The 24,583-nt window shown below is 40.5% G+C and overlaps 1 protein-coding gene and 1 long non-coding RNA gene across 12 annotated transcripts in view; both read right to left on the bottom strand.

The window, feature by feature from the left end:
- Window positions 1-3,583: 3,583 nt before the first annotated feature.
- arhgap32b (Rho GTPase activating protein 32b) overlaps window positions 3,584-24,583 on the bottom strand; it is a 136,005-nt gene continuing 115,005 nt past the window's right edge. For 7 of the 11 annotated variants that reach the window (XM_083564809.1, XM_083564812.1, XM_083564815.1 and 4 more), the window contains 12 exons: window positions 22,997-23,071; window positions 13,593-13,742; window positions 11,372-11,474; window positions 10,438-10,582; window positions 9,520-9,602; window positions 9,108-9,215; window positions 8,746-8,891; window positions 8,445-8,646; window positions 8,112-8,332; window positions 6,784-7,533; window positions 5,979-6,583; window positions 3,584-5,896 (listed from right to left, as the gene is read on the bottom strand). In XM_083564809.1, coding sequence (XP_083420935.1) covers window positions 3,710-5,896; window positions 5,979-6,583; window positions 6,784-7,533; window positions 8,112-8,332; window positions 8,445-8,646; window positions 8,746-8,891; window positions 9,108-9,215; window positions 9,520-9,602; window positions 10,438-10,582; window positions 11,372-11,474; window positions 13,593-13,742; window positions 22,997-23,071 — 4,775 coding nt within the window. In that variant the 3' untranslated portion in view covers window positions 3,584-3,709. Of the gene's footprint in view, window positions 5,897-5,978; window positions 6,584-6,783; window positions 7,534-8,111; window positions 8,333-8,444; window positions 8,647-8,745; window positions 8,892-9,107; window positions 9,216-9,519; window positions 9,603-10,437; window positions 10,583-11,371; window positions 11,475-13,592; window positions 13,743-18,205; window positions 18,619-22,996; window positions 23,072-24,583 lie in introns of those variants that run through there. The other 4 variants (XM_083564813.1, XM_083564817.1, XM_083564810.1 and 1 more) reach the window with 2 other exon arrangements.
- On the bottom strand, window positions 16,504-17,776 carry LOC310739240. Its single transcript, XR_014537306.1, has 2 exons — window positions 17,433-17,776; window positions 16,504-17,322 (listed from the first exon to the last, which is right to left on the bottom strand). It is a non-coding gene; the product is annotated as an uncharacterized lncRNA (long non-coding RNA).

The raw sequence follows: 24,583 nt of genomic DNA, 5'->3' as shown, positions 1-24,583 counted from the left end.
TGTAACAGGAATGACCTTAATGTGGACATTCAACAGAACCTTAAACGCGACTAACGGAACTAGAATATGTGATGTAACGTTCTTTTACTAACGCAAAAGATTTGTAATCAAGGGTGTAATAATAACATAAAAAAATCAATCTCAATCAAGTTTTTGCATGTGGTAACATTAACTCGCATCAATATCACATAACAGCTGCAGCACACTACTCAATTGTTCATTATTTTTCTATAAACTGGGGAAAAGCAGCATTTGAAATAAAATCATTAGCGGGACTCCTTAAAAATAGTCTTAAAAATACATACACACACACACACACACACACACACACACACACACACACACACACACACACACACACACACACACACACACATATATATATATATCCTGTTTGGTTGGTCAGGTTGGTAACGCCTACAGAAGAAGAGAAATTGGTTTGGTTTCAGGAATACTTAAAAATAAATTTTGAAGAAAAGCTAGACATCGTGAGGAGAGGTCGGCCAACCCCGAAGCTAGCTAGTTTGAATTATCCAGGAAAGGGTTTGTTCACCGATTCCAGACCAGTGAATACGAGCAGTACCACTGGCTTACAGCCTCTGAGGAGCGGTGTAGATCTCTGGTGAGTAGGTTGTATTTTATTATAAAAATTTGATGTTTGTCATGTTATTAGACAAATATTGGTTCTGAACTGCTCCAGATGATGTAGGTGGCACAGTTGCGTTGGTAGTGTAGAGGTTTGGAGGCTTAACTGGGTTTCTTGCTTTAGTAAAATGGTTTTCACTCCCCATATGCAAAATGCTCTCTGTAATGCCACACCTTGTGATATTGTGTTTTTGTATAGTATTGATGGTTTTAATAATTGCAAGGTGGTGGTGGTATTAAGAGGTGGATTAAGTCGGGTAAGTCCCCACTGAAGGCCCAGATACCAAATGCAAATGCAACATACTATATATATATATATATAATATACACACACACTAAAAACAAAATACACTGTTATTTATCTACTGCACAAAAGCATGGAAAATCCGTCCAGTGCAGGTCTCTTGAATGCATGACTGCCTTCCTTCCTGTGGAAATAAACCCCTTACGCTCGATGATTTAGTGTTTAAAACATTCCCTGGTCAGTGCAATTCAATAAAAGCGTGTGTAAAGCACAAGTTAAATGTACTGGGGAGTGTAAAAGTAAACCTACTGCTGCTGTGTCAATGTGCTAAAAGTGCGCAGGAGAGAATAAATTCGGTGGAACCCGAGAAGGACTGAGGGTTGTGTGATTTATTTGTGGTTGTTACAGTAACTACATACAGCTGTAATCGAGGCTATTTTTAGTTTAAAATGTTAAATTTGATATTCTGAAGCAATTCGGAAATCCACAGTCATTTCGCAAAACAGGTCGTAGCGAGATTTGTGGATAATGCGGATAAAGTGTATACACTAACACATGGGTGCATGTGGCCAAACGCAACAGAGATGATCACTTAACCAGCAACATCGACATGGCACAGAGACACATGTGGGCTCCAGGGAAAGGCTAATCATAAATTGAAATGTAATCCCATAAAGAATGCTATACATAAGCTTTTATTTAACATTTTTTTCTAGTCACCCAACCATCTTTTTCACAGTCTAAAAAAAAACCAACAAAAAAGAGACAACAACAAAAAAGCAGGTTAATTTCAATCATAAAAGTGTCCATAAAGATGAAGAAAAAAAAAAAAAAAAAATTAAGACCATTGGCGGGACCTGACAAAAATGTGATACGAGAGGCAGGGCAATACCACTTAGAATCATAAACATACTGTATAAAAGATGAAGCGTTCATCCCAACCCTGTTAACGTGAATTACAGAGTAAAACACAATGAATGCTACGGGGTGGGGTGGGGGGTGAGAATTTGCACTTATACAACATTTTAACAAAATAGAAACATGCATCTGGTATGACTGAAACAAGCCCAGGTTCAATTTGCTTTACGTCTCTCACAGACCATGTGCTCCGAAATACATGTAAAGCACAAGCGATGCATGAACAGTAAAAAAATACATGAACAGACCATCTTAAGGGTCTGTTCAGGGAAAACGTTTTGCCTTGAAAGGTGAAAATTTGCAGAACAAATTGTATCAAGGTGCTGATTGAAAAAAATGCGTTCGAATGTGTTAAAGCCTCTGTAACCACTATCCTGCGTGTCTAAAGGTAGGAAACTAACCAGCTGCAAAACTGCTGATGTCATTCTGAAGACATTACTTTTACAAAGATGCCAACACAAGAAAATCTGAACTCACACAAAAGGTGGATCTGCAAGAGAAATGAACTCTAGAACAATATGCAGCTCCTCGAATGATTTCTAAGGACCAAATTGTTCCCCGATCGCACGACTCGGCTTCTATCGGTTCACACGGGTTGTATCTTATACTTTCTCCTTTAATTATCTGGCTGTTTAGAACGACTGCTGCTAAAAAGGGATTTGTTTTTGTTTTTTTAGATCTCTTCTCCGCTTTGTGCCAAGAGGTCAAAAATAAATTCTATAGAAAAAAAATTTATGTTGGCACCTCCGCAATCATCACCTGAGAGTTGAGTGATCAACTGCTGGCTCACACCAATTTACACCTCTAGACCGGCCAGTGGTGTGTGATTCCAAAACGGGGAAAATTTCAGCTACTCAGTAGAACGCTTGATGAAGCGCTTTAGATGAGTGGTGAAATGTCGCTAAAGATCATGCTACATCTCCTTTCCATGCACTTACTACTACACATTCAATGACCTGGATGACTGAAGCTTCTTCACGCACATACAGTCAGGAACGTGTTTGCCTTGCGTTTCGTTCCTGAAGTAGGAGAAACACAAAGCTCACCTGCTTCGACCTGCTGGCATTCAAATTATCAGTTAAACCAAGTGAGCTGCAGGAACGCCTCCTCAACTACGAAACTTCGTTCAGATAAAATCTGTTGAAATTTAATTTATAGCAAAAATACATATACATATACATATATATATATATATATATATATATATATATATATATATATATATATATATAGTCGTATAACAGTAATATTATATGGCACAGTTGGAGAACAAACGATGAGATTGCACATTTTTCGGTCTCCAACCCAAAAGGCAGAGAAGCACAGGTTGGACACACTGGCTAGTTGTGTACACAGAGTCGTGGGAGAGTGAGATGTTAACACCGACGTTCTCCTCCACCGTTACTGTAACATTTAAAGTACACAATGAATATCAAGGTACACAGAACTGTTCTGTAAGAGATAGATTACATGCATTTCTAAAATGCAAAGCTTTATCCCCAAATCAGACCCACCCCCAATGATTCTATTATAACAAAACAGAACATAAAAAAAATTCCCTTAAAACCAGTAGTAGCTTTTTTTGTTTGTTTTTGTTTTATCCGATATACATAACTTTTTCTGGTTCGGGTAATCGTACCATTTGTCAATCACATACAATATCTACAGTATGACCTCCACATTTCTCAATGTCACAATGTGGCCTCTTTTTTCAAACTCTATTAAAGAAATCGTGGTACATTCAGTTCAATAAAAAAAAAAAAAAAAAAAAAAGTCTTTACACATTACAAAATGTGAGGAAATTAAATGGATAGTCTTAACAGTCCACTGTCCTGCAGAGGCTGATGAACTTTTCCAAACTGTAGTCGACATTTTAAATCCCAACCTATTAGTCTGTTTTTTTTACTCTGCGTTAATCTCTGCTTCAGGCCTCTGCATGGCAAGCTCAGCTCGGATAAAAGCTCCCTGTCCCAAGGCGGTGGAGTATGCGCGATTAGCGTGTGAAGTCGAGTACCCTGGGGTACCATACAAGCTCGACCCTCCACGGTTTGGCAATGGGGTTTGTGAATGAGGTACTGGATGATAATCGTCCAGATTATCATAGTGGGATTGTTGAGTAACAGAACTTTGTCTTTGTCCTTGCAGTTGTTGTGAAAAAGAGTTCTGCACATGAGGAGGGTTAGGCTGGGTGTAGTGCTGCCGTTCTCTAACACTATGAGATCTCTCTGGTTTGGGAGGGGGAACGGGTTTCACGGGGGCCGTCTTCTGGTCACCTTCGCTGCCGCTGGCAGTATTGACTCTGCCGACATGCCGCTCGGAATCCGTGCGATCGTACCGGGCTTGATAGCTTTTGCTCTCGGGGTGCTCCTGCCACTGTTTACTGCTTATTTGATTGTCTCCTGGCTCACACTTGGATTCAAAATGACTACCTTCTGATTCAGGTGGCATGCTCCGTGTTGGAGGTTTGGACAAATGTGAATGCGTGGACTGGTAGGACCTGGAGCTGGTTTGTTTCGGCGCGGCAACTCGGTCTCCCATTCCATTTCCCTGGCAGTGTTTCTCAGTTTCCATGTACATGAGAACAGTTGGGTCAGGAGACATGAGATGTCTGGAGACATGCTGAGCTCCAGGGGTTACACTGCATCTCCCATCTTTTCCTTCAGCAGTGACCAGGACTGCTTTACCAGGATCTGACTTACTGCGCAAGTGGAGCACTTCTACTCCCCCGATATCGCCAGGCATGTAGGGCCCCACGTTGTCATATTGTGACATGATGGGGCCTTTTACCTTTTGTCTGGCGCGACTTTCCCTGCGAATAGAATGCATCCGTAGCCTTTCTGCCTCCTCGGGATCCCAAGCATAGTAAACGGCAGCATTCGGGCCATGGCAGGGGGGGATTTCCCTGGGTACAAACGTCTGCTCTTTCACAGGAATGGCATGCCGTGACAAATAGTGATAGCCACCTGATTTGGCCCCTGACCTGCCGAGATGCGGACCGGTGTCACGGCTACTGAACGAATGGTAATGCCGTAAACGAACGGTGCCATAAGGGTCCGCGTCGTAGCAGGGAACATCGAGAGAATGAGTGCCAGAGTAAGGGCTGTACCTGTACTGGACTCTTCCATTCTCAAAGTACGGCTGCAGTTGAGTGACATGGTAGTCAGCTTGTGAGGGCTGTTGGTAAGACTTGCAGTGGTAGACCGGGCGCTGGTAGTAATAAAGATCATCATCTGGAGGAACCTCGGTTCTAGTTACAGGCGCTGCTCGGATAGCAGTGGGTGGGACATGTAGAGAGTGCACCCTGCGGATCGTCGGATACGCGGCATGTCCGTCCACTGAGCTGTAACCGTGGCTACGATGCAGCGATCCTGAGGCAACATACTCGCCCCTCATTGCTTCACGAGATTTCATCGACTGGTGGAAGGACCTCGGCCCAATTGTATTGTAGCGACCATCACCATGGGCTCTGTAAGGAATCTGGTGCTCTGACTTGGTTAGATATGATAAATGAGGGGGCACGCTTTCAGGCCGGTAATGGCAACCCATGGAAGATGGCCCAGCAGGGAGAGGTCTTTGGTGGTAATAGGCCTCTCCAGTGGGCTCCATTAAACCTGTTTCTCCTTTAGAGTGGTAAACATAAGATGAAAGATGAACGGAAGACTTGCGTTGTGATGGATGTGGGACTGCGTCATCCAACGATGGGGTTGCAGGTCCCTCTCCCAACATAGCATGATAGGGAGCTTCGGTTTTACATAGAGCAGCTGCTGCGAGTTTACTCTCAATGGAACGAACAGGAGGTGGTGGTGGTGGAGGTGTGATTCCATGAGTAGCATGATGGCTAACACTTTCCATTCGAGGATTTATAGGCGTTATCGATTCCCAGGGCCTCTCTCCAGAATGCTCTGGGGATGTTGCTGTTGTAGGTGCAACTCGTGAATTCTTGGACTGCCCTTGAGGCTGACACTGAGGGTGAGGCTGTGCTTGAGGCTGCGACTGAACCGGCATTTGACGCTGAGGTTGGAGAACAGCTACTGGCTGCTCCAGGGGTTTTGTAGTTGCTCTTGGCAAAACACTTTCAGGACTCTGAACCTAAAAAGAAAACACAGTGCGATATTTATTGCTACATTCTTATTGTGCTTTATGCTAAATATGTGATTAATTTAAATCTCACCTTAGGTTGGGTTGCGAGTTGTGGCGTGACTAGAAGTTCCTTTCTACTATTGGTGGATGTGCTGATAGATATGGAAGTTTCAGTGCTGGCTTGCGCCTGGCCGACGGAAGGCTGCTGCCGCTCTGGACTGTTACGTGTTGGGAAAGGTTGAACAGGTTGTGTTGGAGAAGCATCTTTGCTGGGAGCCACAAAAGTCACAATGTCCTCTCGATTAGTAGACATATTGGGAGACTTTTCACTGTCATCTAGGATGAGATGCATGCTGGCGGATTGGGTTAGTGTTTCAATTAGGGTGCAGGAATCAGCTGAAGAGGAAGAAGCAGGAAATTGTGGTACATCTGCTGTTTCTTCGTGGGAAGTCTGCAGTTTAAGGGTGTGAGGAGGTGGCCAGGCAAGGGTTTCCAGAAACTCTTGTGGCCCGAGGGGTGAAACAGGTGTGGGAGGTGCAGAGGATTCCGTCTGAGATAGAATGCTAGCCTGCTGAGCAGATTCGGCTAATGCTAAAGCTAGCATGCGGGCGGTGTTCTTTGGTGGGGGAGGAGCAGGAAGAAGAGACACAGAGCTGACTGTAGCAGTGCTGTTTGGTGAGTCCAGAGCTAGAGCTCCTAGGGAACAACAAAACAATGGGTACTAAAGGTGAGGGGAGGTAAGTTTATAATCAAGAAAAGGAAAAAAGGGGAGGATATTTTGTAAACCTTACAAAGTAAAACTGAAATCAAAGCAATTACTTTGATTCGACTAAGATTCATTATAATACAAAAATTGAATCGTAACAATATCGAAAATCACGATTGACTAGTCTTACCTGGTGGTTCCTGAGCATTGATTTGTTGTATTGCATCTATCCCTAATGCCTCTTTACTCTCACATGAAGCAGATTTGGAAAAAAGCTCCAGCTGAATAGCTTCACTAAGAGGCAAATCAGTGGATTTAAAGGACAACAGGCTAATCTTGGCTGGGGAATCTTGAAGAGCTGGAGGATGAGTTGGAAATGGCTGATGATCAGGGCTCTCTGCTCCTTTACTGAGTCTGGGGTTATCGGTAGGTTGAGATATACGCAAGGGCGGCAGCACCGCAAACTTTTCGCAGCTCTCCGAAGACTGGAACATAAATTTCTCAGATGAGTTAGAAGCACTTCTAAAGGCTGGACTGAGATCAGGAGACTGCTGGAGGCTAGTAATCTTCGGTCTGACAGGTGAGACAGGCTCTGAGTCACTGGCACTGCCAGGACTCCTCTTGAGATTTACAGCTTCGGTGTCATGGGAAATGGCAGAGCTTTCTGCCAGGGGCAAACTGCATTGGAAAGACATAGGGTCGAAGTCCAAAGAAGCCATGCCAATGTCAGGAGGGCTCAAATCCACATCGTCGGTAGAGCGTGGTGGGGAAATCAGAGCTGGCACACAGATTGGGCCGTCATCCCCTTCGCTGTCTCCATGGTCTATGTTATCGTAAGAGTTGCAGTGCTGTCGGCTGTCCATCAGGTCGCCGTTAAAGGATGTGGAGAGAGCGTCGCTACTGGAGCGTGGCCGGCGCGGTCGGTATACTTTAGACTCGCCTGGGATTAAACAACACACGTGACCTTAGACTTCTTTTATATTGTTAAAGCAGATATGTAAAAACAAGAATACTGAATATACACCGACCAGGCATAACATTATGAGCGCTGAAGTGAATAACACTGATTATCTCTTCATCATGGCAGCTGTTAGCGGGTGGGAAATATTAGGCAGCAAGTAAACATCTAGTCCTCAAATTTCACGTGTTAGAAGCAGGAAAAATGGGCAAGCGTAAGTATTAAATGAGTTTCACAAGGGCGAATTGTTATGTCTAGACGACTTGGTCAGAGCATCTCCAAAACTGCAGCTCTTGTGGGGGTGTTACTGGTCTGCAGTGGTCAGTATCTATCAAAAGTGGTCCAAGGAAGAAACAGTGGTGAACCTGTGACTAAGTCGTGGGCGACCGAGGCTTATTTAGGCTTTTTTTTGGACCGAAGGCCGGACCGTGTGGTCCGATCTAACAGACGAGCTCCCTTAGCTCAAACTGCTGAACCGCTGTTAATGCTCTACTTTATCGGTCATTATGTTATGCCTGATCGGTGGCCATAAATGTATGCCTGATCGGTGTAGAACATACCTTCAACATTGTGCAGTGAGCTGAGAGACTCCTCACTCTTTGCAGATCGAAGTGTCCCAGTATCTCCTCTGCTTCCTCCTAAAGCCATGGCTTTGAGTTCAGTAGGTTCACTTGGGTTACGGTGTAGTTTGCGCTTAGAAGTCGAGGAAGACTTGCCGAGGTTAAAAAATGACCGCCAGCTGCCAACTGGTGACTTCTTTGATTTGATAGGCTGCCTTTTTCTGTACAAAAAGATTGACAAAAAACATATTAACAGTCGCAAAACAAATGATCACACCATCCAGAAGATTTTCAAGACAATTATTTTTTATTTGTACAGTAACTCCAGCATACCTTTCGGTAGGGAACTCAATCACAGTATGGAATTTGCCCTGTAAGGCAGCAGGACCTTCTCCCACTTCAATGTACTTGCTATCTGCAGTAACAGGGGAGTTGATTTGTGCTTGTGTGCGTGCCTGAGCTTCCTCTAACGTAAGCAACTTGGTGGAAGGTGAAGGAACTAGCAGTGATTTCGGACGAGACAAAGAGTTGTGACCTACAAAAGCAGAGACAAAGAACAGAACGCAACATCATTTTGATAATTCGGTTAAAAATATGAAGAATCATCTTTTATCTTGCCCATGCTCGTACATACCAGCTCCTTCTCTGATCAGGGAACTCAGCTTAGGGCTGAAGAGAACATCTACATGGTTCAGGATGAACTCAACCACAACCGACTGTATTCGCACTTCCATGAAGGCGGCTGTTCCACTAAAGCATGCAGATTCGATCTGCTTAGACCTGACAAATAAATAAACAGTTTAATAGAAAACTCTTTCAAAATAAAAAGACTAGATATAAGACATTATTATAATGTTACTATACTGTTACTATAAAAATATTAATATATATATATATATATATATATATATATATATATATATATATATATATATATATATATATATATATATATATATATATATATAACAGCTTATAAACATTATTAAAACTTACCTTAGTAAGTTGGGAGCCCAAACAATGGCCAAATTTTTACTGTGCATGTTGGTCACATAGCTGAATGCTGCTAGTCGTGACAAATGCCTCATTAGAAATTCCAAGGTCCTAAAAAACATACATTTTCATTACAATTAATTAAATACATATGACAATTAAAAACTAAGCTTATACCCTATAAATCTGGCAATTCACTATTTGAAGGTATCCAACATATGTGTTATTCTGCAGATATACCCAGGGTTCAAGCCTCTAAAATGTCCTCTAAAATCTAAAGTGGAATTGCATTACAAAGCATTATTATAATTATTATTATTATTATTATTACTACATCTTAATATAACCTAATAGGTGAAGCAGAAAGAAATGTGTTGGCACAGCCTGCAGGGGGCACTGTACCCATTCTTCAAACCTGTAATGTGGCGGAGGCAGCTGCTGTATGACGTCATGTATTTTGATTAGCCTCTCCTCATCTGTCGCTGCTGAAACTGCCTCCTATACAAGGGGGACAAAATTAAGGGGAGATGAATTTAATGTCACTGTTATTCAATGATGTTTTTATTAGAATCGTCACTCTGTCTCAAGCGCTGGAGTCATGCTCAGTCCACGCTGGCTGTGACTTTCACACTGCTCTGCTGGGCCAAGTGCACGATGCAAAAATCTCAACCCCACCCATAATGGTCATCTTTATGCGAATGCTGTCGTGGGAACCTCAGACCATCTGCCTGTTTATTTCTCAGAATGCTTTTATTCTGAAGCTGTCTGTACTATTCTGCATGTACTCTGTCTCCAAGTCTTAAAGAATAACAAATGCAGAATTTGCATATGTAAATCTATGACGCAAGCATCGAATCCTGGCCATTGCTGATTTACATGGTTCAGGTAGGGTATTATTACAGCTCTTATCATATCAAGATATAAACTCGTACAGCAGTTATGCATGGATGTACTCCATCTGTTTTGGGGACAAAGTGAGAGAGGCGAGATTGAGATGGTTTGGACATGTGCAGAGGAGAGACATGGGGCATATCGGTAGAAGAATGCTGAGGATGGAGCCACCAGAAAGGAGGAAAAGAGGAAGACCAAAGAGGAGGTTTATATATGTGATGAGGGAAGACATTCAGGTAGTCGGTTTGAAAGAGGCAGATGTAGAGGACAGGGGGGTGTGGAGACGGATGATCAGCTGTGGCGACCCCTAATGAGAGAAGCCGAAAGAAGAAGAAGAAGAAGAAAGTACTCGATCTGCCAAAACGCCATTAAAGTGCAAGCATTCATGTGTGAAAGTGTGATCTGGTCACATCACTGCTCTTCCCGTTTACGAAGTGCTTACCGAGAATTTCTCATAAAGTTGGTAGGTGAGTAGTGGGTTAGGCAGCTCTCGGAAATAGAGCTTGCACAGCGAGCCCACACAGTGGATATCCTGGATGTAAACATCTTTGGTTAGATCGGGGATCTGCTCCGAATCAAATTCATGCCTGGAGGGGAAAGAAAAGTATAACAACCATTACACATTAATTATTGGATATTTAAATCAAATATCTGCAATAATTAAAAAAACTAAATACTTAATCAAGATACATAAAAAAAACACAACAGAGCTAGATAGCTAGATAGCTAGATAGCTAGATAGAGCATGTAATATATGTAATATGAAAGCTATGGCACTAAAAAAAATGCCTATGAAAAATGTTACCTTCTTATTTTGAACACACAGTGAGGGTTAAACATTTGATATGGCAAAATATATAAAATAATTGAGCAAATCTGCGATATTAACTGCGTCAACTAACTTGCACATACGGTCAGATTCTTTCCCAATCTCTATTATTTCAGAGGACTCTATTAGATTTGATCTAAGATGACTGAATTGCACAATAAAAGTCTGTCAGTCTGCATGCACACAGTGACAAAACCTAAATAGGGGACCGGCCAATTACTACTAACACTAATAATATTCTACAATTTATATCCGTATTTCAAAGATTCTCAGTCTCCTTTTTAAGCCGTTGCCAATAATATAGTTTGCAATAAAATGATTGTAAAATAATACAAAAAAATAAAAGTAGTCTCAGACCCCACTTACAGCTGTGTGAATAACTGAATCATTTGTTAGCTTTCATCCCCAGAGAACTCAATTCATAAAAAAAGATTTTCACCACACATTTCCCTGCCAACAACTTTAACATAAAATTCTCTATAATTAATGTACACAAGTGCTCATTCTCCCTTGATTTTATGTCAGTCTATTACTTTCTCACACATACCGCAGTTTCTGGATGTTGGATGCGATCCCAGAGAGCCGATACATTCCATCCACAATTCCATGCTTCTCAATGAACTCTGTGCAGCTCTTAAGCACCTGGGGGACTGAGATTGAGATTATGGGTTTAGTCGAACCATGTGTTTCGATCCATTTTACTTCAGTTACTGGAAAGTACAACACGCCCTTACAAATACAAACAGACAGTCTCTAAAACATTGTGCATTTGCATTTGTTCATTCAGCAAATGCTTTTATTCAAAGTGATGCACTAGTGAGGCAGAATGCAAGCCAAGTCCCGAGCATGGCGTTAAAGGAGCCAACAATGATATAAGGGTTGAAATGAGTGCAAGGACTCAGGAGGAGGGGGTGGTGAAACACACACCATCTTTCAGGTCAGGGTGGTAAAACGCAGAAATAGTAGTTATATTTCTAACAACAAGGATCAAAGATCATTAACACAGCGAAGCAGTTCCACTATTATACCGCATGCGGTTCGCCCGCAGGTCGCAATGTTAAACTTGTTACCAAAAATAAAAACAAAACAAAACATCACATCACATTTTAACCGTTTGTCGATTTTTATATCGTCGAACATCCAAGAGAGACAAGCCTGGGGTGCAGTCAGCGTTCACATGAGCTCTATAGCAGGCCACTCAAGATCTTCTACTCCAAACCATGTAAACTATATGTTCATAGAGGTGGTTTTGGTGTACCGTCATGCTGGAACAGGTTTGGAGCTCCTGTGAGGGGAAAATCTTTTTTGATATAAAAGACATCTGATATAATTTTAGGCCTCCAACTTTGTGGTAACAGTTAAAGGCAGATCAACACAGGGTGGGAAAAGTCAGGTGTAACAAAATTAATTATTTTTGTCTATATAGTGTACTATAGACTTAAACCTGTGCTGTGGCCTCATCTTCGAACAATCTAACAATAATAATCAACTTCAATTTCAAGGTCAGAGCATCTGTTTGTGTCAGGCAACATCACACCTAAAGTTGTATTTAACGTGCGCTTCACCAATTTGTGGCTAAATGTGGGAGGTAAAGAATGACATCCTGATACGATTATCCAATAAATCAGTCTAGTATAAAACCTGGGTTAACTTTTTCTGATAAACCGAGGCAGACTGTAAACCTCCTCCGTAACCTTGCAACACTTTAATCAAGCAGGATCAGGGGAAGACAGACATCCCTGCCATGGCCTCTTGTTTCAATCATCCTTGTGATGAGTGAGTTCTAAAAGCAGCTGTTTAGCAGAATTCCTGATGGTGCAGCTGAAAAATTCTCAGGCAGCATGAAACCACTTCTAAACCACCATGAGGAGAGGAATGTCGCATTTTCTTTCCGGTCTGGTGTAAACGTTGTACAATGCATATATTGTTCAGGCTTATTAATTAGAGGGATGACTATTGAAGTCTAGTCCTGCATCTATAATGCCATTCTTCCTCAACTGAGATCGGATCTGTGACGATCATAACGTGGGGCGTAGCGGCAATGTATTTTCTAATGCTAATCACAAAAAAAAAAAGATCCTTCACACACACACACAGAGATGCTCTCAAGGATTATGGGGTAAATGCAACTCTACAGAGTTCAGCCACGTACGCTGTGGAAACCCAAACCTGATCGTGCACAAGGGGATTTCAAAACACTGAAAACGTTTTTTTCTCCGAACAAACGCATCTCCTGACAAGAAATGTGTTTTTGGTGAGGCAATGAATGACGAATTGTGCGTTTTTAATAACAATGTCCGAATAGCAACCAGCGCACGAGGAAAATCAGCCAGCAAAATTATAATTTTTTTTGTTTTACCCTTTTGAACTGTAATGACTAAGAAGCCGACCAAAACTGTATGGGACAGTCTGAAAAGAACCAGCAATAGCTCAAGGTGGATTTTGGAGTCAAACAAACAGAGTAGTGTTGATGGCTGCCAGGGAGCTGTGAATCAGTGGAGGAGAAATCTCCAGACACTGCCATCCTAACCAATTCAAGCTGACCTTTACACCCTCTTAAGCTGTGGGTTGCCGTGGCAACTCGGTCAAACAGGCACAGGCAGCGTGATTGCTGGGGGTCGATGAGCATTTTCTCCAGGCCACACAGACAGCGTTTACAAAAGCTGGAAACCAGCCAAGGCCTTCATGAGACGGACACTGTGGCCTCTATTTAACCTGAAGAGTGTGTAAGAAAAAATAAATAAAAAGAAAAGGTGTTGAGAACTCACCATCGTGGCCGGAGTTGAGGAGATGCTCTCCCAGGTCACAGCCGAACACCCTCTCTCTGAGGATCCCACGCTGCTTCAGCTTCTGCTTTGTGGGCCGGGACTTCATGAAGGTGCGCAGGAACGTGATCAGCTTCCCGTGCTTCTTGGATACTGAAGGACAATTTCAAACCACTATTATTTACTAACACTCATGCCTATGCAATGAATTCATTAGTAACCGGCAACGCTTTTCCTCAAAATGTGTTCTATAAAACACTTCAAAGAGTCAAATGAGTCAAATTCAACTCAAATCCTGAATGCATGCGCAAGTCGGTGAAAGATTCCATACATTTGTTATATAAATAATAAAGTCTGCAATCCACCTGCAGTTATATTTTACTCCTGTATGACAGCTAAAACAAAAGGCCCGGCTTTTTCCCTCCAGCTTTAATTCAGCTTACTAACTAGCAGAAATGTCACTATTAAATATTATTTTGTATGATTTTATATGATTTGTATGATTTTATATGTCATAAAATCATTTAAAATCCAACGTGTCGTTACTTTGCACGAGGACAGACATAAATCAGTCCCACAATGCTCCCTGTTTACTCCTTGCCGAGCCTGGAAACCGTTGCGCTGTTCACAAACACATGTCGTCTTTAACAAGTCTTTGGTGCTGCGGGGAATTTGAGCTCACATTCACCGGCATCGCATGAGAATCGGTTTGCACGGTTGCGTGGTATTTCGGTTACCGCGGAAATATTGTCCACATTTATAAGATCCAAAAACAAAGGTCGGAATGGCAAGAGTTTCCCAATTAATAATAATTCCGAAATAATCCGTAAGTCAGAATCACAAATCCTGTATCCAAAAAGTGACCAAAATAAACATTTACAAAAGTGGAAAATGAAATGAAGAATACAGCACGACTCCAGTCTTTTTTTGTTCTGCGCAGAAATCGGTTCTTAGATCCTCAGGTACCTGAAAGAGTGCAACAAAAGGCAGCTCGTCGATTAGAGCAATTAGCTAATGGAGGATTCGAATTTCTCTAAAGAGAAGCAATTGATGCTTCCACTTTCAGAATGTTTGGCCATTCGTTGGTATTGTACAGCTGGCAAAGCAACACTGGGTAAAGTGCTCCACTTCCCACTTGGAATTCATGATGTAAAGTCGTATTGTGCCAGGTGAGCTCACGCCGCAGCATCCTGCGTCCTGCCTAACAAATAGTCCAACACAAATTAAATGCTCTCGCTCATAAAATTGGCCTACACTGTTCGCCAGCCGAGCTGCAATTTTTCAACATTGGGCTCATTAATATGTGAATAAAAGCGTCGCACTCATTTCGACAAGGAATCAGCAATGAAGCAACACTTCGCTGCGGACGACTGCCCAATCGCACTCACTCACGTTAAGTGCTGACTGTCACTGCCAGGCATATTAAATCCTGCAGCCTGGGCCATATGAAACAAATGAGGAACACTGAGTAAACAAAGGAAAAAAAGGGAGCAGGGGAATAATGAACAAAGAAATACCAGAGAAAATACAAACAATCGTCCTGAATCAGAACCAAACTCAACACAAACTCGTATGTTCGGGCCTCAAACTTAAGTGGAAAGAAATCTTAGGAAAATCCTTGTTCTCACAGTCGCAGACGTCTTTTTGAAGTGCAATCAAACAAACGCGGCCTATAAGGCTCTGTTATAAGGCTCTGTTTCAGGTTCGAAACGCATTTCGAGCGTAAATCCAAAAATCTGTCCGGATCTGGAAGGTGATGGAATCATAAAAATCAGCTGTTGCTGAAAATGTGGGATCATATGAGCAGCTGCTGAGAAAACCGCTGCTCCCATATGATTCACTCTGGATGTGGTGTACGTACAGATACGGTACGGAAAGATGTCAAACAATAATCCGACAAAATGCTGTTAGACACAGTCGCCACTAATGAACCTGTCAGACCAATCAAATCGGTGGTTTAAGAAACTCTTGAAGTAAAGGTATGTTAAAAGATTAAAAGCCACCCATTTAGCTTTGAGTCCTAAATACACCATATTGACAAAAGTATTGGGACACCTGACTTTTCCACGCATATGTGGTTCTTCCCCGGAACTCTTTCCACAAGTTGGAATTGTATACGATGTCTTTGAATGCAGTAGCATTACATTCTCCCCTCAACTTGAACCAGGAGACCCAAACTCCATACTCCATGAGTGTACAAGGGTTAGAGTGGAAGATCTTCTGTGGCCTGCTATAGAGCTCTAACCTCAACCCTATCAAACAGATATGGGATGAATTAGAACGCTGACTGGACCCCAGGCCTCCTCAGCTCACTCTACATCAGCACCTGATTTTACTAACGACCTCGTCACACAGATCTCCACAAGCACGCTCCGAAATCTAGTGGAACATCTTCTCAGAAGAGTGGAGGTTATTAGAACAGCAAATGGGGACTGAAGGTGGAATGGGGTTTTTAAAAAGCACATGAATGAGTCCAAAGTTGAGTTCATGCAACCAAACTAAAACGTGCTCTCATCTATATTTAACTTTACACTCAAGTGTTTAAGAACTCCTAATCGGTCACCTGTGGTCAGCGGGGGGCACAAACAGCAGGCGGTAAAAACCGAATTCACTTTTGCCATTTGCGAGCGTTGAGAATCACGCTTATTAAATGTCACTGACTGTGTTGACTTTCATAAATACGGCGATGTCTATACAAATAACCGATCAGCGGAAAATGAATAATGGGTAATAATTCATAGATAATGAACAGAAACACAATTAGTATTCAGAGGCAAATTAGAGGTATTCAACACAAGACTAATTTGCCATTCAAGGAAAAAATCCACCCTGAAAGACTCGCAAATGAATCTTCCTAATTAACTTGACCTTCAGTTGTGTTCGAGATTTTTCTAGTAATAAAATTCTGGGCAGGTTTTTTTTCTGCGTGAACCTTTCTTTATTGACATTGGTTACGTTCAAGTTGATTAACATCTTATGTTGCCTGCAATGCTGTTTGACTACCTGCTGACTGTAGTGTAATGAGATTTAGCTTCAGGCTCTTCAGTTCGGTTAATCTTCCCATCTCTCACCTCGTCTCAATTTGTGCATTTAAAAAGACCAGCTTCCCGTCACCTTTTATGCAAATTTCGCTTTCTGCACCGTCATATTCATCATCTCATGAATCCCTAACAAGTCGAGCCTTGTGCTGTACCTCGTGCTGTTGTCTGGATTCCCCATTTTTTCTTCACTTTTTACATTTGACCTTTTTTCCTCCAAAACATTTCACGACATCACATTTGACAAGTAAAAAAAACAAAAAACACACACACACACACCACAGACAACCAGAAACAACAAAATACAGCCTCCTGATTCGCTGAAAACATCATAAATATTACAATATAAACACATTGTTCTAAGGGGTGGAGTTTTCCCTGTAAGAACACGGGATTCCGCTTATTAAATAAAACCGCAATGAACAAAAACAGGAAGATGTGTCCTTACACTTGCTGTTATGGCAAAATTTCCAAAACCGTTTTTACCCAAACACCTGGTCGGCAAAGAATTTGCTCATCAAAAACGTAGATGTCAAACCAACCAGGCATTTCCTGTCCTACTTTTCAAGGGCAGGCAGAGTCAGAAATATGGAATTCGCTGATATTTCACAGACAACCTCGGCGAGACAAAAACAGACACCCCAGAGGGCCGGAGAAGCGATAGATAACGTGTGTGTAAGCGATCCTGTCCCAGGCTGGAGCGAATCCCAGTTGAGAAGACACAGACATACGACAACTTGGACACTGGAATAAATATTACGCCGCTTGTGTTAAAAAAAAAAAAAACCCTGAACTGAAAGGATACAAGGGTTAAACATGATATCGTTTCATATGAAACATAGTCCTTTATAGTCCAAGACTCTCGTGTATATTCCCAAATCGATCCGATCACAACACACCGAATATTTCGCACTTTTCCATTATGTCTATAGGTAGAAGTAAATTAACAGCAAAATGTCAACATGTATACATGTTTTTTTTTTTTATCTGAAATATAGAAATAAAGCGGTTTCGCTTCAGGTGCAATAAACTACACTTATTTAATCCAAGAAATCCTTTTTTTATATATATTTTTATAGAAATATACAGCTGAACCCTTCCAAATGACCTCTGTGCTCAATACTGTTCATTTATCTTACAATATATTATATATATATATATATATATATATATATATATATATATATATATATATATATATATATATATATATGTTCAGAAAATAGAAACTGACACCAGTGGCACAAAGGATGCACTCTTATTAACTGTAACAGTCATGTTTGTCACCTATTTTCTTTATATTTTATGTTAAAAGTATATGGTGTCAGTAGATATGCCCCCACCCCCACCCCCCGTTCACACCCACCCTCGCGTCATGAATTGGAAATACTTCATTACTTATAGACTGTGGACAAACGCACAAGACGATGGTGTCATTATTAATTATAAATCGATATAATACAAAGACAACCAACAACTAAATACAGAGAAATCATCAACCAAAAGGAAAAAAAATACGCCGGTTAAAGCTGACTCAATATTCCTGACTATACTCATAATACCGTAACATATCCTCACCTAAAGACGACAAACAGGAACTAAACGGGTTTTAAATCCGGATGTAATTGTAAACTCATTCCGAGAGAGAAGTGAAGTGAAGCGATCTGATGGAGGCTCAGAGCTGAAGCTGGCTGGTCGAGTCGGCAGCGCGAGCTCGTTTCGAACCGCGCACGCGTCCCTGTTCCCTCACTGAGTTCACACTGCGCGAGCGTCTTGGAGTAGGGAGAAAAAAAATCCCCCCTCCCTGTGTGAGCTGTTGCACCCTGTTCACATTCCCCTTCAAGGCTGTCCCGCCTCCCAGATCCGCTTTCAGTCACCAAAACCAGCAACCGATTACCAAACGAGAGAAGTGAACCGCGGCTTCAGCCTGCGGGTTTCATTACAAACAAAAAAGAAACGATTTATTGTCTGGACTTTTCTTCCATTACATACACCCATTGTACTCAGTGCAAACTGCAAAAAAAAAAAAAAAAAAAATCTAATTGCTTTGCATACTGATTGAACCGAACTAACTGAATCGATACTGGAGTACCGATACTTCCAGATCCTAATACTGCTTTCATTTTTTCCATTAATCAGAATGAGCCTCATTTATTCGTCCAGCTTTCCGTAAAAAAAATCATTTATCATTTACAAATGGTGACTTTAAACTGATTTCCATCTTAAGTTCATGTAAAACCACAAGTGGAAACAAATCCTAATTAGTCTTATTTTAATAAATCTGAAGAAATACATAAAAAATAAATGCAGAAATGAAAGCGAATAAAAATAACCATTCAATTATAAAAAGGTCGACGATTCATCGGTTTGGCCGAATAATCGACACCGATAGTTGATTGCTGGAAATATCGGTTATCGGCAAAAATCCATAGCAATAGTTTTTCCGGCTTGCGTCCGTTTCTGGAGTGGCTCTCATTACGAGAGAGACAAATTCGTTTAGAGACAAATTCCTGAATCCACGGCCTTTATTAAATGTATTTTTTATTGATTGTATCATTATATTTATTAATATATTAATATTTATTTATTTAGCACGTTTCCATGATTCGGTACTGTTTTATTTATTCGTTTTTGTAAGTTCAGTAGTGTTTTACATGAAGTTTTTAGATCTAGTAACCATTATAAAAAAACGGTTAATTAATCAGTTATCGGCAAGTACGATCCAACCTAGCTACGTATCGGTAAAATCCACTATTGGTCGACTTCTAATTATAAATATATATATAATATTCACTTTGTCAGTGTGTACGGTACCCTAGTGTGGTGCAGTGGCCAGGTTGCATTATTGAAAGATGTTTTTTCTCTTCTCTTTGAAAAAGTTGTTTTTTTCTAGTTTGCATCGCTATGGACAAATCCACAGTACCGTGAACATGCTTGAGAATTTACAGGTAGTGTTATGAACCATTAAAAAACGTGCAAATCTGAGGCTGGGAGAGTGGGACTTTTAGATCGGGGTTGGCCCACAAAAACCTTTACACACCACAAGCGACGTACAAAATGCAGTCAAATAATAATAAATGTGAAAATGTGCGTTGATGTGCCGAATAGGAAATGCTGCTCCTTCTATCATCACCAAACCAAAACCTAACCTCAATGATCAGTATAAAAATTTCTACCATTTTTTGTCCCTCATGAGGACCAGTGAAATGTCCTCTCAAGGTCCAGATTGCCATTGTCCTTGTGGAAACATTCATCCCACGCACACACAAGAAGACTTTTTAAAAGATCCTTATATGTATTTGAATTTCTATTCTTGGTATTATTCTTGGTACATGGAAGAATGGAAAGCAATCCAAATCACTCCAGAACCTCTAGAACATTTTCCATGCAATCAAATACTATGCTTACCAACTGGAAAACGCTGCAGTTTTTGCACTTATTTTCGCATGCACACTAAATAAAACCAATTCCTTTGAAACTATTTAACCATGAAAACCCGCTTTTATAGAGTTTACACTTTCGTACGAGGCAATACATTTATATACAGTTTAAATATTAAGCCAAATTAAATACGATCCAATAACCAGTGTTAGTCGTATACTCAGTAAGCCTATAGTGCACATACTGATTATATATTAACAGACACCAGAGGAGGATTGTGTGCTTAGAAACATTAGTAAAAGTGACATTTGTGGTGTGGGATGACAGGATGAAAAAGAAAAAAAAAAAAGTGTGTGTGTGTGTGTGTGTGTGTGCATGCAGCATGCAATACTAGAGCCACTGAACCATTTTCCTGATTCAAACAATTCCAAATTCTCACAGCGGAGGTCGGTACACAGTACAAGCGTTAATTCAAACACACACACATACACATTGGGAAGAGGTCAAGCAGGAAATGGACAATACCTCAGAGAAGGAAAGAAGAAGTTGTTACTAATGTTTCATAAACTCAGCTGTCTTGGCTTGTTCACCGAGCCAGCTGCCCTTTGTTCATCTGAGAGGAAGACGCTGGTACCCCACCAGGAAGTTCAGGATCCAGAGAGAGATAAAGGAACTACATCTGGACAAGCACCTGCTATTACTGTGGTCTAAACTTATTCTAAATGGGGTTCCAAACTAAACACTCTGGATATGTACTTATACAGGCGGTTTCACAATTTTATAGTTTCTTTTTTACATAACACATTCTGTAAAACACAATTTTCACAAGTCCCCACACCCTTCCAGAAATATATGGTGAAGCCTTCTTAGAATGGAAGCAGTTTGCAGCCAGAGACCTCTATCTAACTGTCTGTATTAGCCACAAAAGTTTCAGTCGCTATGATAATTAAATTTTTCCCCTCGATGCATAATCATACATTTTTGACCATTACAGTTTAATGAAATCTTGTTCTGTTCTGCCAAACCCTCCCTGGCCTGGTGCAGATAGATGCCCTATTCACTTCTAAACACAGTTTTTTTCCATAGACCTTAAGGTTCTTGTTTTTGAGGACCACTGCAAAATATAGCTTTATTTGTTCCTGTCTATTTGGGGTCAATATCCAAACCAAAGTCAAAAGGTGCCTTGTTCATGATTCAAAAAAGCGGTCCTAGGAATTGATCCATTGGCATATTTTACCTTCTACATGAGGGAATTTTACCAACACTCTAAAAAGTGTGATTCCGAATACAGTTTGTGCACCTTTTCGTTGTTGAGCTTGATGTTGTAATTAGAGGGCAAAAATCCATACCAATAGTTTTTCCGGGTTACATCGGCACTGAAGTGGCTGAGAAGATCCTCTGTCATTATACAGTACGAGAGCGGCCTCTATAGGCGAATAACTGGCGCCACGTGCTGTTTGTTTAAACACGCGGAACTGCTCGCTATACCTCATTCATGTTAGTTCATAGTGCACTAAGGTTAAAAGATAAAATGAAAATAAACCGTCTAAAAATATGGTAGTAATCATCAATACTAATGAAATTAACAAACACACAATAAACAATACTTATATTAACTTCTTATTACCTTGTTACCAATGGAATCTTACTTTAAAGTTTTACCATTTTACATAAATCCAGTCATGCCACCTTTCAAATGTCTTAATAAAGGCCAGAGCATTTAAATTACATAAAATTGTATTTTGTAATAATGTTCAGTATTATTTTGCATGTAGTGTTATGGTTAAAAAGTGTGTTACGCCGTTATCGGCAAGTACGATCCAGCCTAGTTATCATATCGGTAAAATCCAAAAATCGCTCGACCTCTAGTTGTTATGTCTTTATAATTATGGATATTCACAACCCCAAAAGTCAACCATACTTTGAAAGTCTGGCATTGTGATCTTTTGTGGTCTTCAATGCTTCCGCCCTGAATTCTTCTGGCAAATTTTTAATTGTTCTAGTCTTTTTTACACTATTAGTCAACTTACAGTCGGGTAAAAACCATCGTTTTGTTTTCGTTTTAATAACAGTTTTATCTTATTTTCTGTGGGTGTGATTTTTCTTGTCAATTTATGGAAGAAAATCTGGTTTCTTGAGTAAAAATATACCTACTAATTATTAAGAAAACTACTTGAACAGCATTTCTGAGCGCATTTTAAGATCAGCCATTATGTTCCCTCTGACCAGGTGAGGAAACGATGTATTTAATCATTAACTCTAAATAAGTCTTAAGTAAATGAATGAACGATTTGTAACATGATGACACGTCGCAGGCAGAATAGTTCGGATAGCCTGAACTCTCGTCGTCTGCCGGGGTGCTGGAGAAAAGGCTGTGTATTAAACACTGCAGGGTAGCCTTGAAGAATGTGGGATTGCAGTCTGTGTAAAGAGACTGTAGTTCATTTTCTCAGTGGACAAAGCTGGAATGGTTTTATAGCTGTGCTTTAACTGGACTTAGTAAATCAGCTTTGTGAAAGTGAAAACACGTTGCGACTTTGGCTTATGACCGCTTAGGGGCAAAGTTTAAAAAGCAGTGGTGCGGTAAAGGGTATTAGGAGTGTACGATGGCGGATTTTAACTGTCGACTCGACATCAATACACATAAACAAATGCAAAGTGGAGACTTGTATCAGATACACAATGCAGAAGATTAAGAGTATAAAAGCCAGTGTATTAAAAAAAGAACAGAACAAAAAAGATCAGCCATTAGACACAGGAAAGAGAAAACAGTAAGAGAGGTACTTTTCTATATTCGTGGAAAAAAGAAAATTTCTTGAAACACTACACCATGAAAAGTAGGCAGGGCAGAAAACTAGACACACCAGGAGTGCCAGTGCTCATGAAGACTCGATTGTTAAAGAGTGAGGCAGCGACAGGTGGAGAAACACGCTGGTGGATTTGGAGGTTAGTCGGTGATTAAGAACACAGAGGAACGGTTTGGTCTACCTGAGCTCAGCCTGTAGGGGTTTAATGGGTCGGGTGCCAATGCACTGTCCTGCTTTACACTCGCCATCTCCAAATCTGCATGCGGGAGAAGAGAAAAGCGGTCGAGCCTGTTAGGAAAACACGGGAAAAACAGCTGCCTTTGCCCTCCGCTCAACTTGCCAGTAGTCACTTTGCGAGAAGAGAACGAAGGAAAAAAAAACATTTCCTTCTGCATTCCCTGTCTGTTAGGCAATGTTTTACTGCGCTTCAGAGGGCCTGATAATAAACATGCTAGAGCAATAAAAATGGACTTAAACAAAAACACATTACTATGATGAAGAGAGCTTCGTGGCACATAATGGTGAAGGGCTAATTATATCGATTATATTGCTAGAACATGATTAGCTATCTTCACATGCAGCCCAGTAATTTGCAGGAACATGTTTTTCTTTTTTTCCTCACTTGTGAACTGTATATCGATTCTTTTTTTTTCATGATTTTCTGCTTTTTCTTTTTTTTTTAAGCATTTCACAGATTTCTCACTAATTTACCATGTTCCATTAATGTGCTAACAGTTTTTCTCAGTTGCTCGAGCGTTTCTCGAATCATCCTTAATATTTGCAAACTGGTAAATGCATTTCTCAAAACAAACAGCGCAACACATTGGATTTCTTGCGAAAGCCTGTACTTTTCTTAAAATCCTTAGTTCATCTCCCTACAGTAAGTATTTGTGTCATTGAACATATCAAGTCCTTTACTCATTGTTCAGAAACAAGACTGTCAAAATGTTTAGTGATTTTGTTTGAGTATTTCCTGATGTAAACTACGGTTTGGATTATAATGACTGAGAATGCACAAGGCTGAATTTCTTCTGTATGGCATCTATGAATTTCAACAGCACAAATGTACACTTTACTGTATGTGGGATCTCGATTGCAAGAGAACAGACAGGATTTTATACGTGTACTGTACTGTACTAGTGTTTGTTTGTTTCCTGGTTGTTTATCCATTTTCAGAAATTGTAATTCCGTGTTTCGCTCTGTCGCCAACTGAAGGTTCATGAGATTTACAGTACCTTTGGCCTATTTTGGAGAACTGGTTGATCATTGGTTGATCTGATGCCACACACTCCCTTTTATTAGTGACATTAAAGATTCAACTGCACAGTTCATCAATTCAAGACAAATAAAAACAATTGTAAAAGTAGAAATTTAAGCTTGACACATTTTGACAACTGGTTTAACCCATTTTCCATTGAACGACTTATACAATAAACTGATGCCTTGATGTTTTAAGACTCTTCAGGTGAGAACCAGTATAATGTATTTTGATCAACACGACAAACATTGAATAATGTAGGAAACAGCAGACACTTGTACACAATCGATTAAATGAATGTACAAAAGCATTTGCAAGAAATACTTCACGCTGTGCAAGAGTGACTACGTGATATTGAGGTTGAACAAATAGTTCAGAGAATTTCATTTCTGATCTGAGGAACGCTCCATGCGACTGAAATAACAAACCAAAAAAAAACCCCAATCATTATTGTTATTTGAATTATTTTATTTAATATTGGCAGCAGAAAAAAAATGGAGTTACTTCTAG

This window comes from Silurus aristotelis, assembly GCF_946808225.1.
Source record: "Silurus aristotelis genome assembly, chromosome: 16".
Lineage (NCBI taxonomy): Eukaryota > Metazoa > Chordata > Actinopteri > Siluriformes > Siluridae > Silurus > Silurus aristotelis.
Note: the sequence above shows the minus strand (reverse complement) of the source record. Positions and strands in the feature narration are given on the sequence as shown.